General features: G+C 31.6%; 3 protein-coding genes across 5 annotated transcripts; 1 reads left to right on the forward strand and 2 right to left on the reverse strand.

The window, feature by feature from the left end:
* The first annotated feature begins 4,701 nt into the window (after positions 1 to 4,701).
* LOC18020899 (40S ribosomal protein S20-1) lies at positions 4,702 to 6,212 on the forward strand. 2 transcript variants are annotated; one of them, XM_006404328.2, is made up of 4 exons: positions 4,702 to 4,808; positions 4,897 to 5,031; positions 5,582 to 5,695; positions 5,911 to 6,212. In XM_006404328.2, exons 2-4 carry the CDS (start codon positions 4,920 to 4,922, stop codon positions 6,051 to 6,053), a joined length of 369 nt encoding a protein of 122 aa, XP_006404391.1. In that variant the 5' UTR covers positions 4,702 to 4,808; positions 4,897 to 4,919; the 3' UTR covers positions 6,054 to 6,212. The 2 variants fall into 2 exon arrangements, with proteins under 2 accessions (XP_006404391.1, XP_006404392.1); XM_006404329.2 differs by having other exon boundaries at positions 4,702 to 4,783.
* A 198-nt stretch (positions 6,213 to 6,410) lies between these two features.
* LOC18020900 (11-beta-hydroxysteroid dehydrogenase-like 3) lies at positions 6,411 to 8,221 on the reverse strand. 2 transcript variants are annotated; one of them, XM_024157973.1, is made up of 6 exons: positions 8,026 to 8,221; positions 7,649 to 7,841; positions 7,319 to 7,404; positions 7,072 to 7,143; positions 6,816 to 6,944; positions 6,411 to 6,703 (listed from the first exon to the last, which is right to left on the reverse strand). In XM_024157973.1, the coding sequence occupies exons 1-6, from the start codon at positions 8,209 to 8,211 to the stop codon at positions 6,497 to 6,499; spliced, it is 873 nt and encodes a 290-aa protein (XP_024013741.1). In that variant the 5' UTR covers positions 8,212 to 8,221; the 3' UTR covers positions 6,411 to 6,496. The 2 variants fall into 2 exon arrangements, with proteins under 2 accessions (XP_024013741.1, XP_024013740.1); XM_024157972.1 differs by having other exon boundaries at positions 7,072 to 7,203.
* Positions 8,222 to 8,543: 322 nt separating this feature from the next.
* LOC18020901 (11-beta-hydroxysteroid dehydrogenase-like 3) lies at positions 8,544 to 12,124 on the reverse strand. The gene is made up of 6 exons (XM_006404331.2): positions 11,906 to 12,124; positions 11,497 to 11,689; positions 9,758 to 9,843; positions 9,255 to 9,386; positions 9,000 to 9,128; positions 8,544 to 8,906 (listed from the first exon to the last, which is right to left on the reverse strand). Exons 1-6 carry the CDS (start codon positions 12,086 to 12,088, stop codon positions 8,700 to 8,702), a joined length of 930 nt encoding a protein of 309 aa, XP_006404394.1. The 5' UTR covers positions 12,089 to 12,124; the 3' UTR covers positions 8,544 to 8,699.
* Between the last annotated feature and the right edge of the window lie 227 nt (positions 12,125 to 12,351).

Here is a 12,351-nt window from a genome sequence, read left to right on the forward strand (position 1 = left end):
GGACCCCACTTTGCGCTGATGTCGACATTATCGTGTCTAGTGTTATATACATATTTAATATTAGTTTGTGTATTTTGTTTCAAGGTAAATTAATTAAGATAAGTATATTGCTCGGAGTGGGCTCAAGACTGCTGGCAAAAAATAATGATTCGAGTGAATTCAACAAATAATTTAAGTTGAGACTTGGTTTACACTTATCTCTGTGCTCTCTTTTCAAAATTTTAATTTAGAATCCCACACTTACCTTTATTTTCTGGTCTACTCATACTTACCTTTCAAGTTTCAAGTTAAGAGTTCACACTTATCTCAACTTTCTCTTTCAGTCTTTAAACTTATTGTTACACACTTGTCTAGCGAGGATGGACCTTCTATTACAAAATTTTGACTAAAATTTCAAATATTGCATGGATCTTTCGTTCATCGGATCAAAGATATAAACACAATCACTGATTATTCTCAGATGATAAGGCAGGCAAGTCAAAATGCGAAGATGGCAACCATAGTTATATACTTATATATATATATATATATATATAGGTAGGTGATGCGTAGACGTGATCCATTAATTTGAGCGGTTACCAACTTACCGTACGGCCCCATACCCTGCTAGATAGATTTGTAATTAATGTATTTAAAACTCAACTCTTCTATAATTATCACCAGTGTCGTGAGCCCGTGACTAGTAAAGAAAATAAATAAATAAAATTCGCATATGCCATTTATTTTTCACGTAAAATTTAGGGAAATTAGGTGGAAGAACATGTTTCTTCCATCCACCGCTGAGTGACCGGTATAATTTTCAATATCAGTTGTCATTTCGTTTGCTCAGCTCGATTTTCTAGTTTGTTCTCATTTTTCCACAAATGACATCTCTGTAATTCTAGATCTAGCATTACAATATACTTAATACTAATATCTAGGACTGCGTTTTGTCAACTCGTGCTGCTTGTTTTCTGTGTAATCACATGTTTTTAATGTTAGATCTAGTTTTAGAGATTATTAATAGTTTGATTACAAAAATGGAGTGAACAATCCAGATCTACGCTTTTTAGATCTTACTTTCGGTAATACATCATTGATAGTAGTCGACTACTGGTTGCATAACGCCTATTCTAATAGCCTAGATAACTATTCTATATGAATTGTCCACCCCATTTTTCAAATTGCGTAGTTATCTACGTGAATTAAATTGTTTTATATAACTATTATTAGTTGTCTACTTTTTTGTCAAATCTCTGTGTAATTATTTGTCTATTAATAGTTGTCTACTTTTCGTTTTGTTTTCAGAATGACCAACATTCCTCTAGCTACAGACGCATCTCCTATTGAACATCTCTGTGTATCGGTGAATCATGTGCTTCTAAATTTATTGTGGTCAACTTAGATGTTAGTTGTTTTTCTATAAATAGTTGTCTACTTTATCTTTGTTCAGGTCGCTTAATAGTTGTCTACTTTATCTTTGTTGTCTACTAATATTTGTCTTATATTTGTCTACTAATAGTTGTCTACTTTATTAGTATATACAGAATGGCAAACAATGTATTTCTCCAGCTTCGTATGTATTGATCGATGTCTTTGTAAGAGTAGAGAGAGAATCTGCGGACTTCAGCTACTATTTTTCTATTAAAAGTTGTCTACTTTATCTTTGTTCAGATTGCTTAATAGTTGTCTACTTTATCTTTGTTGTCTACTAATATTTGTCTTATATTTGTCTAGTAATAGTTGTCTACTTTATTAATATATACAGATGGCAAACAATGTATTTCTCCAGCTTTGGATGTATTGATCGATGTCTTTGTAAGAGTAGAGAGAGAATCTGCGGACTTCAGCTACTATTTTTCTATTAATAGTTGTCTACTTTATCTTTGTTCAGGTTGCTTAATAGTTGTCTACTTTATCTTTGTTGTCTATTAATAGTTGTCTTATATTTGTCTACTAATAGTTGTCTACTTTATTAATATATACAGAATGGCAAACAATGTATTTCTCCAGCTTCAGATGTATTGATCGATGTCTTTGTAAGAGTAGAGAGGGAATCTGTAGACTTCAGCTGCTAGACCGTATATTCCTCGAATACGGTTGGAAACACCAGTTGAAGTGCTGTGAGCATTGCTACATGTTCACTCATTACCAAGTTGCGAGGAATGTTCTCGTGCCTTAGGTATCTACCATAGTAAACTACCTATGTATAGATGACTATGTTATGTACTCTCGTTATGAATCTTGTAGTCAACTACTACTTAATTATGAACATCTCGCGTTGCATTTGTAGCGTACTACTTTATCTGTGTATTAATTGTTATACACTTTTTAATTGTAGTTGAAATTATTGTATCTGATACTTAGTATTACTTGCTATTAAGATGCCTAGCGTTATGTTCTCGGATTTCAAATAAATAAAAAAATCGACAACAAAATAAAAAAGTCAGAAATACCCCTATTCTGCTGTTCATAATAGCCTTGCGAAGAAACACTAACATAACATATCCGAATTCAGAGTCTGTTAAAGATCAGGTTTGTAATTGTATAATTGTAGTCAAACATTTTATAGTCGCCTTTTTTGTATTCATCTACTGTAACTGTTCAGGCAACCGAGGATATTGCAGACTTCTAAGATCTGAATTCCAAGTCTGCTAAGTTCAAGTTCGTATTCATCTATTAATAATCATATATTTTATAATAGCTTTTTTATTCCTCTAGTGATATTGTTCAGGCAACCAAGAATATGTTAGATTTTCCAGATCTAAATTCTGAATTCGCTAAAGTTCAGGTTCATATACATCTAACAGTAACTATCTATTTTATAATCATTTTTTATTAGTTTCATGATACTGTTCAGGCAACCGAGGATATGTCAGACCTCCCAGATTCGAATTTCAAATCCGCTAACGACCAATTTTGTATTTATCTATTTGTAGCTGTCTATTTTGTAAATGATTATTTTGATTTATATACTGTTACTGTTTAGACCACCGACGATAATGCAGGTGCAGACATTCAGACCCGAATTCTGAGTTAGATAAAAGACAGGTTTGTATCCATCTATTAATAGTTGTCTATGTAATTTATATATGTAATCGCATATGTCTTCTATTTATTTTGACTGTTCAGGTTACTGATGATAATGCTGGCCGAATCGATCCAAATACCGAAGAAGCTCGAGAACAGGTACGTAATCGACTTTTAATATCCGTCTATTTATGTATAAATTGTAGACACTACTATCATTCCAAAGTCGATTTTTTATTATTTTTATTATCTTAAAAATAGGCACTGCTATTGTTCCAAAGTTGATGGTAGCGTCCCAAACTTTATAAAAAGGATATGTCATTTTCGTGTCAGAGATAAAGCAGTGTTGGAGATAAAAGAGCAAGGGGTTTATGGTATTTTTCCCACCCAAAAAGCAGTTGACTGTTGCTATTTTGTTAGTTGACTGATTTTAGACGCTATTTCTCTAATTGTCAGACAAAAACCTATTATTCTTGCAAATCATCCTAAAATTTAGGGGTATATATAAAAATATGTTATTCTATATGGTCTACCGGTAAAATATACTTTTTTTGATCAGCTTTTCAATTTGGATCAAAACTAATATCTCAATGCTTATTTTTTTAGGATAAAAATTAGCGTTCAAGGTCAATTAATTGCAAATCACATTCATATTTGTTTGGTCTTTGCATTTATCAACACGCTATCTTTTTTCTTTCACCAAAGTAAGTTTGATTTTTTTTTTTCATAACTTTTCTTCTTCTTTAGTAATGTTAATCGCCTTCCTAATGATATTTTAGATCTCGCACTACAATAATATGAGGCTTAGTTATTAATTTATGGTTTTTAGGAAGCATCGAATCCTCATGGATCAGCACTTCTTGACGCCATAGACCAAGATTTACCAATTTTTAGGCGCTATGATATAATCACAAGTGGTGTAAGATTCTCAAGATCAAATGCTTGATGCAATCTTGAACCTCTTCTCCTCCTCATTCCTATCACAAAATAGTCTATTGACACTCTAATTTCACAACTTTGAAAATCTGCACTTTATAAAACAAATTACTTTCACTCATTTATCCTGAATATTTTTTGCATAACGATATCATTTGTACAGAACACTTTTGTGGAGTCAACAAAATACAAAAATGGTGGAGCGATTTCGGAGATGATCGTTGAAGCACCGGTTTGTTGGTACGGCTAGCTTGTAGCTGTGGAGGCTTGTTCCTGAGGAGATTTATTTTTTTCGAGAATAGCGGTCCGTTCTGACTCAATAATTGCAAGCTAGTCTGTAACAGATTTCGGAAATTCCATTAAGTTCTCAAAGAAGTTGTAGGCATCTCACTCCTAAAATTTGAGGACTGGCTTTGGGATGGTGTTTTTGGCAATAAAGATGAGAACTCTAGTTTTTCGGAGCTGCGACAAAAACATAATACTTGTGTTTTGGCGTGTGAATGCTATTTTCTTGTCTAGTTTTGATTCAGTTTTCATTTTCTTGTCTTACTAGCTGTTTTCTTAATCTTTCGTTGTTGTCTACTACTTTTTTGTCGTTGTTTCGTTGTTTAGTAAATTTTTTTTCAGTTAATCTCTGTAACTTCTATCAAAAATAAAAATCGGTAATAATAATCTTTACATTTTTATTAAAAAAAACAAATGGTCCAGAAAAGAAACGACAGCGTTTATATCTTTGGAGAAAAAAAAAAAAACATTAAACAAACCCTAGAGAAAAAGGCCTTTTCTCACCTCTTGCGCATCTAACAACAGTTGCAGACAAACAGAACGGCGAGCTGCGGTAAGAACTCAGAACCAGAAACTATGTATGAAAAGACATTTGAAGTTACTGTTCTACGGAAAATTTAGAGAGATTTTGTTTTTTTTTGTGTGATTGAATCTGTGATTTTGCAGAATAATTAAAAGGTGAGTCAAACATGGCTTATTCAGCGATGAAGCCTGCGAAAGCCGGTTTAGAGGAGTCCCTCGAGCAAATTCATAAGATCAGGATCACTCTCTCTTCAAAGAACGTCAAGAACCTCGAGAAAGGTTTCATCTTTTTGGCTTCTTTCATTTCTTGGCATTTACAAACTCTCCCTTGTTGCATCGTTGATGAAAAGCGACTGAATTGGTCAGCCCATCTAGTCCTAGAGACTTTTGTGTCTCAGTAGTTTTACGGTTTAGAAATCTAAGAAAATCTCAAATGTTGGAAAAGAAAACAGAGCAATTGGTATTTGCATTTATTAATGTATTGATTGACTTCTTATGAGAGCCTAGAGAAAGGTTTGATCTTTAAAGTTCTGAAGTTTCTGACATTATCAACCTCCTTTTTTGCTTAGTTTGATCAAGTGTCTGGATTTATCCTCTGTCTAGACCTTAGAGAGTCAGAGGTTGATAGATTGTTCTGTTGAAGCTCTGTTCGGTGTTGGTTTAGATAAACAGAGAGAAATCGAACGCAAATGTGGGAAGATTAGAACCGTGTTTTTGTATTGGTGTAATGTATTGATTAGCCTCTCATGAACCATGGTGCGTTGTGCTCTAGAACAAAAGAATGGCGTCGATAACTGAATATTCTCTCTGATGCTTTTGTTTTGATCAGTGTGCACTGATTTGGTCCGTGGAGCTAAAGACAAGGCACTCAGAGTTAAGGGACCAGTGAGAATGCCAACCAAGGTTCTTAAAATCACCACCAGAAAGGCACCTTGTGGTGAAGGTACTCTCAGATCATCTTCTCTCCTTCTACATGTTGCTAAACTCAAGATTTGCAGCTAATGTCCCTTCTCAGAATATATGACACTTTCCTAGTTGTTTCTAACAGACTTGATATCTGGTTTTAGCTCTTACCAAAATGCTATTGAGCTATCTGCTGTTTTCTGCTTCAGTCACTTTCTATCAACTTTTCACTGTTTCATGGTGGCTTTGTATCAGGAACCAATACGTGGGACAGATTTGAACTTAGGGTTCACAAGCGGGTGATAGATCTCTTCAGCTCTCCTGACGTGGTTAAGCAAATCACCTCTATCACCATTGAACCCGGTGTCGAGGTTGAGGTCACTATTGCCGACTCTTAGACAAACTCTTGTTTATGTTTCCAAAACCGCTTCTTTCGTTCGTTTTTGGTCTTACATTTTTTGTTTCTGGATACTGCAAACCTTAGTTCTCGGATTTTTGTAGTTTTGTCGATCCTGTTTTCTTTCATCTATTAAGAGACCTTAATGAGCCTTCATACATATTTTCAGGTTGTGACACTAAAGATTATGTTCAATGGTTTCACTTTAGGACACTAGTGACTAATGGTTTCACTTTCCATGAACCATTTCTTCAGCATCCTTCGAATTCGGTTCTAAAAACAATTGGAACAAATATAAAGAGGGAAAAAAACTTAAAACAGATTAAAGTAGGAGACTTCATTGCAATAGTAAAAACAGTAAGTATAAGTTTCATGTCCATGATATGAACACAACCAGTCGACCACCATTATCAAAGACTAGAGGTCTTGGATAGATCGATATGATCAATCACGCTTGAAATAGGGTTTGAGATACCGAAAGAACAAATAGCTGAGTGAATAGTCAAAGATTTCAGGACAAATAGTTTTCATCAAAAATATCCATTTCATCCAAGATGGCTCTTCAATGTATGTCTCTCCTCTGCCAATACCTCTGAAGATTGCTTTTGCGCAAGTACTCACTGATTCCGACATTATAAAATCTGAACCATACTATAAAGCATACAAAATGAAGCACATAATAGACAGTGTCAATGACATCTATATGTGTATATGGTATAAATGTTTTATAAATTATGTAAAAAAACAGTGTTATATTACTTACCTTTTCTATAAAACGAGGAGTGGTCATATCTGTAGCTATAAGTCCAGGTAAAACAATTGTTATTTTGATATCCGGACTTAGCTCAACTCTTAATGTCTCAAAGAATCTCAACAATGCTGCTTTGCTTGCCTACAAATGACCAACAAACATCACAATTATGTTTTTGTTGAATCCCAAGTAATTTTTTTTTTCATGCATGTATAGAAGAAAAAATAGGTAAAAGGAAATTGTTATTCTATACTAAAGAAGATCTTACTGAATAGATGCTTGCCAATGGCAAAGGCATATTTGCTGAACCAGAAGAAATCACAATGATTTTTCCTTTGCTCTTTCGAAGATGAGGAATTGCAAAATAAGTGATGTATGTTGAGCCCCAAAAGTTGATATCCTTGATATACACACAAATTAGATGAAGTGCTCAATAGATCTCAAGCTAAGCATTTTACTTTATTGATGATGGGTTTACCATCAATATAACTGGTAATTATTCTTAAGATACTTACCATTATAGGGTTAGTGTCTTTAATTTGAGTGATATCTTCGAATAGAACAGTTTGAAACACACCAGCATTGTTGATCAGGTGGTCTACTAGCTTCATTAGAAATAATTAATTAGCATTTAAACAAATTTGACACTAGAAATCATACAAGTTTCTACAAAAAAAATTGTTCTTAAAGTTTACCCAATGTTATGTTTCTTTGATATATATAGTCATATACAATGGGAACTATGTGTTGGTCACAGATTACTTGTTTATGGTTTACCTCTGACATCATAATCACAAATCAAGATTTAGATTTAGATAATCTTTTCTTTTTATTGAAGTACTTACATTTACCGAAATGATGAATCGTCTTATCGATGAACTTCTTGCAATCCTCAACCTTAGCAACATCACCAGGTATGATGATGACATCACCAGACCCTAGCTGTCGTGATGTTTCGGCTACTATCTCTAAACGATCCTTTCTTCGAGCAACGAGAGCCAAATATGCTCCTTTCTTTGCGTATTCGTATGCGAGATGCTTTTTGTTTTTCCCCAACCGAACAGAACAAGAACGTAAACAATTCAACCAAATATATATAAGTTTATGTGGATCTATATAATATAAGTACTTGGTTTGGTCAATAAAAATTTTACTTACGACAAAAGAAAATGAAACATGGTAAAAAAAAAAAAGAAAAGCATAACATCTAAAGCTAGCTAACCTCTCCAATGCCGGAGGAAGCTCCAGTTATTAGAACTACTCTTCCGGCTACATCTTCGAAGCGAAGGTAGTGATTACAGAGATAAATCACAAGTTTGATCAAAAGATAAAATGGGTAAAAGAGGTAGAGAAAGATGATGGTAAGAGGAGGAAGAAGAAGATTGAGAATGGTATTAAGCATATCCATGTTGTTAGTTTGCAGATGTGATAATTATGTTGAAACTTTAGTACTCTAAAGGAGAAGACTGTCTTAATAAAGCTAGAAGAGAAAGCATTTCAATTATCACTGTCAGTAAATGTAAATGCAGAGGGTTTGTTGGCCCTCATTAATTAAGGGATTATAGTAGCAAGTGGAAATATTTTTTTTTTCAATTAAAAGTTAATTACAGAGGGTTTTCTTTTTCTTTTCTTTTTTTTTTTATTCAAATATTGAATGATTTGTAGGTAAACTAAATGATGAATGCTTTCACGTGTAGATGTTTAAGCATCTAATGATGAATGATAAAGAATTCGTCTAGCTATACGAGATATTCGGTTCCAAAAAAAATTTGGAACAAATATTAAGAAGGAAAAAAAGATAAATGTATAAATTAATTATTTCATTGGAATGATAAAACTATCCATCACAGGAACACTTATTGGAGAGTTCTAGAGATTTTGGATAGATGGAAATGATCAATCACGCTTGAAATAAGGTTTGAGATAACGAACATATAAATAGTTGAGTGCATAGTCAACGATCTCAGGACAAACATATTTCACCAAAAACATCCATTTTATCCAACAAGGCTCTTCTATGTATGTTTCTCCTCTACCAATACCTTTGAAGATTGCTTTGGCGCATTTACTCACCGATTCCGACAGAATAAAATCTGAACCATACTATATTTTACAATAGAGCATAAAAAAAACACATAAATATGTTAAGCTCATATGTATATAAGTCTAAAATGATTTGCAAGTGTTACTACTTACCTTATCCATAAACTGATGAGTGGTCATATCGGTAGATATAACTCCGGGTAAGACAATCGTTATTTTGATCTCCGGACTTAGCTCAACTCTTAATGTCTCAAATAATCCTAACAATGCTGCTTTGCTAGCCTGCAAGAGTGACCAAATAATATCAGTATTTTCATAAGTAAACTTCTGTTTACTATAGGTATAATAATTTTTTTTTGCTAAAAAGGTAGAATAAATTGATTTATTCTATCTAATAGAAGATCTTACTGAATAGATGCTTGTCAATGGCAAAGGTATATTTGCTGCACCAGAAGTAATCACAATGATTTTTCCTTTGCTCTTCCGAAGATGAGGAATTGCAAAATAAGTGATGTATGTTGAACCCCAAAAGTTGATATCCTGAAAATACAGGTATATATGTGTATATATGAAGAAGTATTGAATACAGGGGTGGATTAATCGTTGTTTCATTTATGATTTCATTGTTTTTATCTTTAGAAAGTATAAACGCTGTCGCTACTGAAAACGTATACGGCGGGGTAGGACGTTGTTTGTGTTTAAAATAGAGATTAAAGTTACAAAAAGAAAGTTTTAATTTATATTTTATTATGAACATATAAGATTTTAACGTGTGAAACTGTTTCCGTTTGAAGCAAGTTAAATCATTTTAGATAACAGCTAAGTATGCATTTTTCTTAATTTGCGGATTACTCTTTTTAATAAACTTGTAAAGAATGTTTTAGAATAAATTAATAAAAAAAAAAACTCACCATTATAATATTAGCGTCTTGAATTTGAATGAAATCTTCGAAGTGAACAGTTTTAGATACTCCAGCATTGTTGATCAGGTGGTCTACTGTCTAGATATAATAACTTTGATTAAAGTTATAATTAACAATCTAATTAAATTTAACAAAAAATCATAATAATTCATATAAAGTTCAATAAACCAAGACACATATATCTATATAAAATCATCAACTTAATTTCAATGAGATTTTTAAATTCTCAACTTTTCGTGTGTACAGAAAAAACCCTCAAATATTTTTTTACTCATTTTAAATCTTCAATTATTATCTGTGTAATCATTTTGCTTCAATGTGATTTGGGAATTTTGCTTCAATTTTGTTGAAATTTAGTTTATATCGAATTTTATGTTAACCATACTTTAACCACAACAATAGTATTACTACTGTTAACGGGATTCGCACGATTTTCCATTTTTGTTTAATGTCGTTTCGTATACGGTGTAATTTAACTATACGGATAACAACAATTGATTGATGATTTAAAATAGCTAGAAAAATACTTGAGATTTTTTTTTAGGCACACAAAAAGTTGAGGATTTAAAAAACTCATTGAAATTAAGTTAAACATTTTATATGGAATTTACTTTTCATTGACATTTAATATACACTAGATTTTAACCACGTGCGTCCGCATGGGAATGTTTTATTTTTTATTTCTAATATAAGTTGCATTTATCTTTTTTGGTTTAGATATAATTTATTTTTGTTATTTATTTTTTTAAATCAAAAAATTGTTATCATATTTTAATTTTAAACAGTAAAATTTGTATATTAGTAGAATAAGAGTATACGTTAATTAAGTATACATTGATCTAATGTTAATTATAAACTTTGTTATTATGTGAATTTAGATTTACACATAAACAATCTATATATCTATGAATTTGCTAATTCATCTGTTTAGTTGTCTTAAATCATTTTTAATATCTTACATGTTTTGACAAACTAATCTGTATAAGACTATAATTATAATGGAATAACCCTATAAATATTTACTAATATGGAATATTTGGACCAATTGATTATAAAAAATATAATAAGATATTTATTTATTATTTGTGCTATTAAAAAATGTATATATATATATATATAAACGGGCTAATCTGTTAGTTTAATTGTCTTAAATCATCTTAATATTGTACATGTTTTAATAAATTAACTTATGGACCTTATATATATATATATATATATATATAACTCTAATCAGCTCGATCATATTATTGTATAATATAAATATTTATTAATCTCAAATATTTGATATTTTAAACCGATTGTTTATGATAAAATACGATAAAATATTTATTTACTATACATTTTTTATAAAAATATTATTTAAATTTAAAATTTTAAATTAAATCTTTCCTGTATTTAAGAAATTCTAAAATATTAAAATTATTATCTAAATTTTCGTAATAAAATTTAATTATAATTTTTTTGAATTTAAATTAAATTGAATGTAAATTTTTGTAACTAAATTTAAATTTCTAATAATTTGAAATTTAAATTAAAAATGACCTAAATTTTAGAAAATCTAAAAATATCTAAATTAATAACTAATTTCGGAAATTAAATATAAAAATAAAATAAAATATTATAAAAAAAACTTTGGGAATGTTTGGATGCAACTCTGTTTCTATTTTATTAGAATAGATACATGTATAAATATTACGAGAACAGTGTGTACATATACGAGCACTTACGTTTTCCGAAATGATGAATCGTCTCATCGATGAACTTCTTGCAGTCCTCAACCTTAGCAACATCACCAGGTATGATGATGACATCACCCGATCCTAGTTGACGTGATGTTTCGGCTACTATCTGTAGACGATCCTTTCTCCGAGCAACGAGAGCCAAATATGCTCCTTTCTTTGCATACTCGTATGCGAGATGCTTTTTTTTTCCCAACAAAATAAGAATATAAAAACAATCTCTACCAAATATATATATCAGATTATGTAAATAAAACCTAACGATTAGATTTATTACTAGTCGCTAATTAATAATTTGGTATCTTCGATTTATAAAACAATCTAGGTAAGACCAAAAGTCAAAACTGAAAAATAAAATAAAATAAATTGACATATATAGCATCCAAAACTAGCGAACCTCTCCGATGCCGGAGGAAGCTCCGGTGATTAGAACTACTTTTCCGGCTACGTTTTCAAAGCGAAGATGCTTATGAAGACAAATCACAAGCTTGATCAAAAGATAAAATGGGTAAAAGAGGAAGAGAAAGATGATGGTAAGAGGAGGAATAAGAAGATTGAGAATGGTGTTAAGCATATCCATGTTGTTCGTTGCAGCTATCACTTTAGTTTTGTTAAAATGTTCGTTTATCTTAACAAGAAAAAGTCTATTTTAATAGCCACATGAAGCATAGAAGGCGAGAAACTTCCAACTATCCCACCCAGCGAGGGTTTTGTTGGCCCTCATTAAGAATTTGTAGCAATGGGGGACCTCTTGAGGTAACCTTCATCCACGTTTTTGTTTCTCAAATATTGAGTGATTTGAAGGTAATCTAATTGATGAATGCTTTCACATGTGGATGTTTC

The sequence above is a fragment of the Eutrema salsugineum genome, unplaced genomic scaffold (assembly GCF_000478725.1).
Source record: "Eutrema salsugineum unplaced genomic scaffold, Eutsalg1_0 scaffold_16, whole genome shotgun sequence".
In the NCBI taxonomy this organism is placed as follows: domain Eukaryota; kingdom Viridiplantae; phylum Streptophyta; class Magnoliopsida; order Brassicales; family Brassicaceae; genus Eutrema; species Eutrema salsugineum.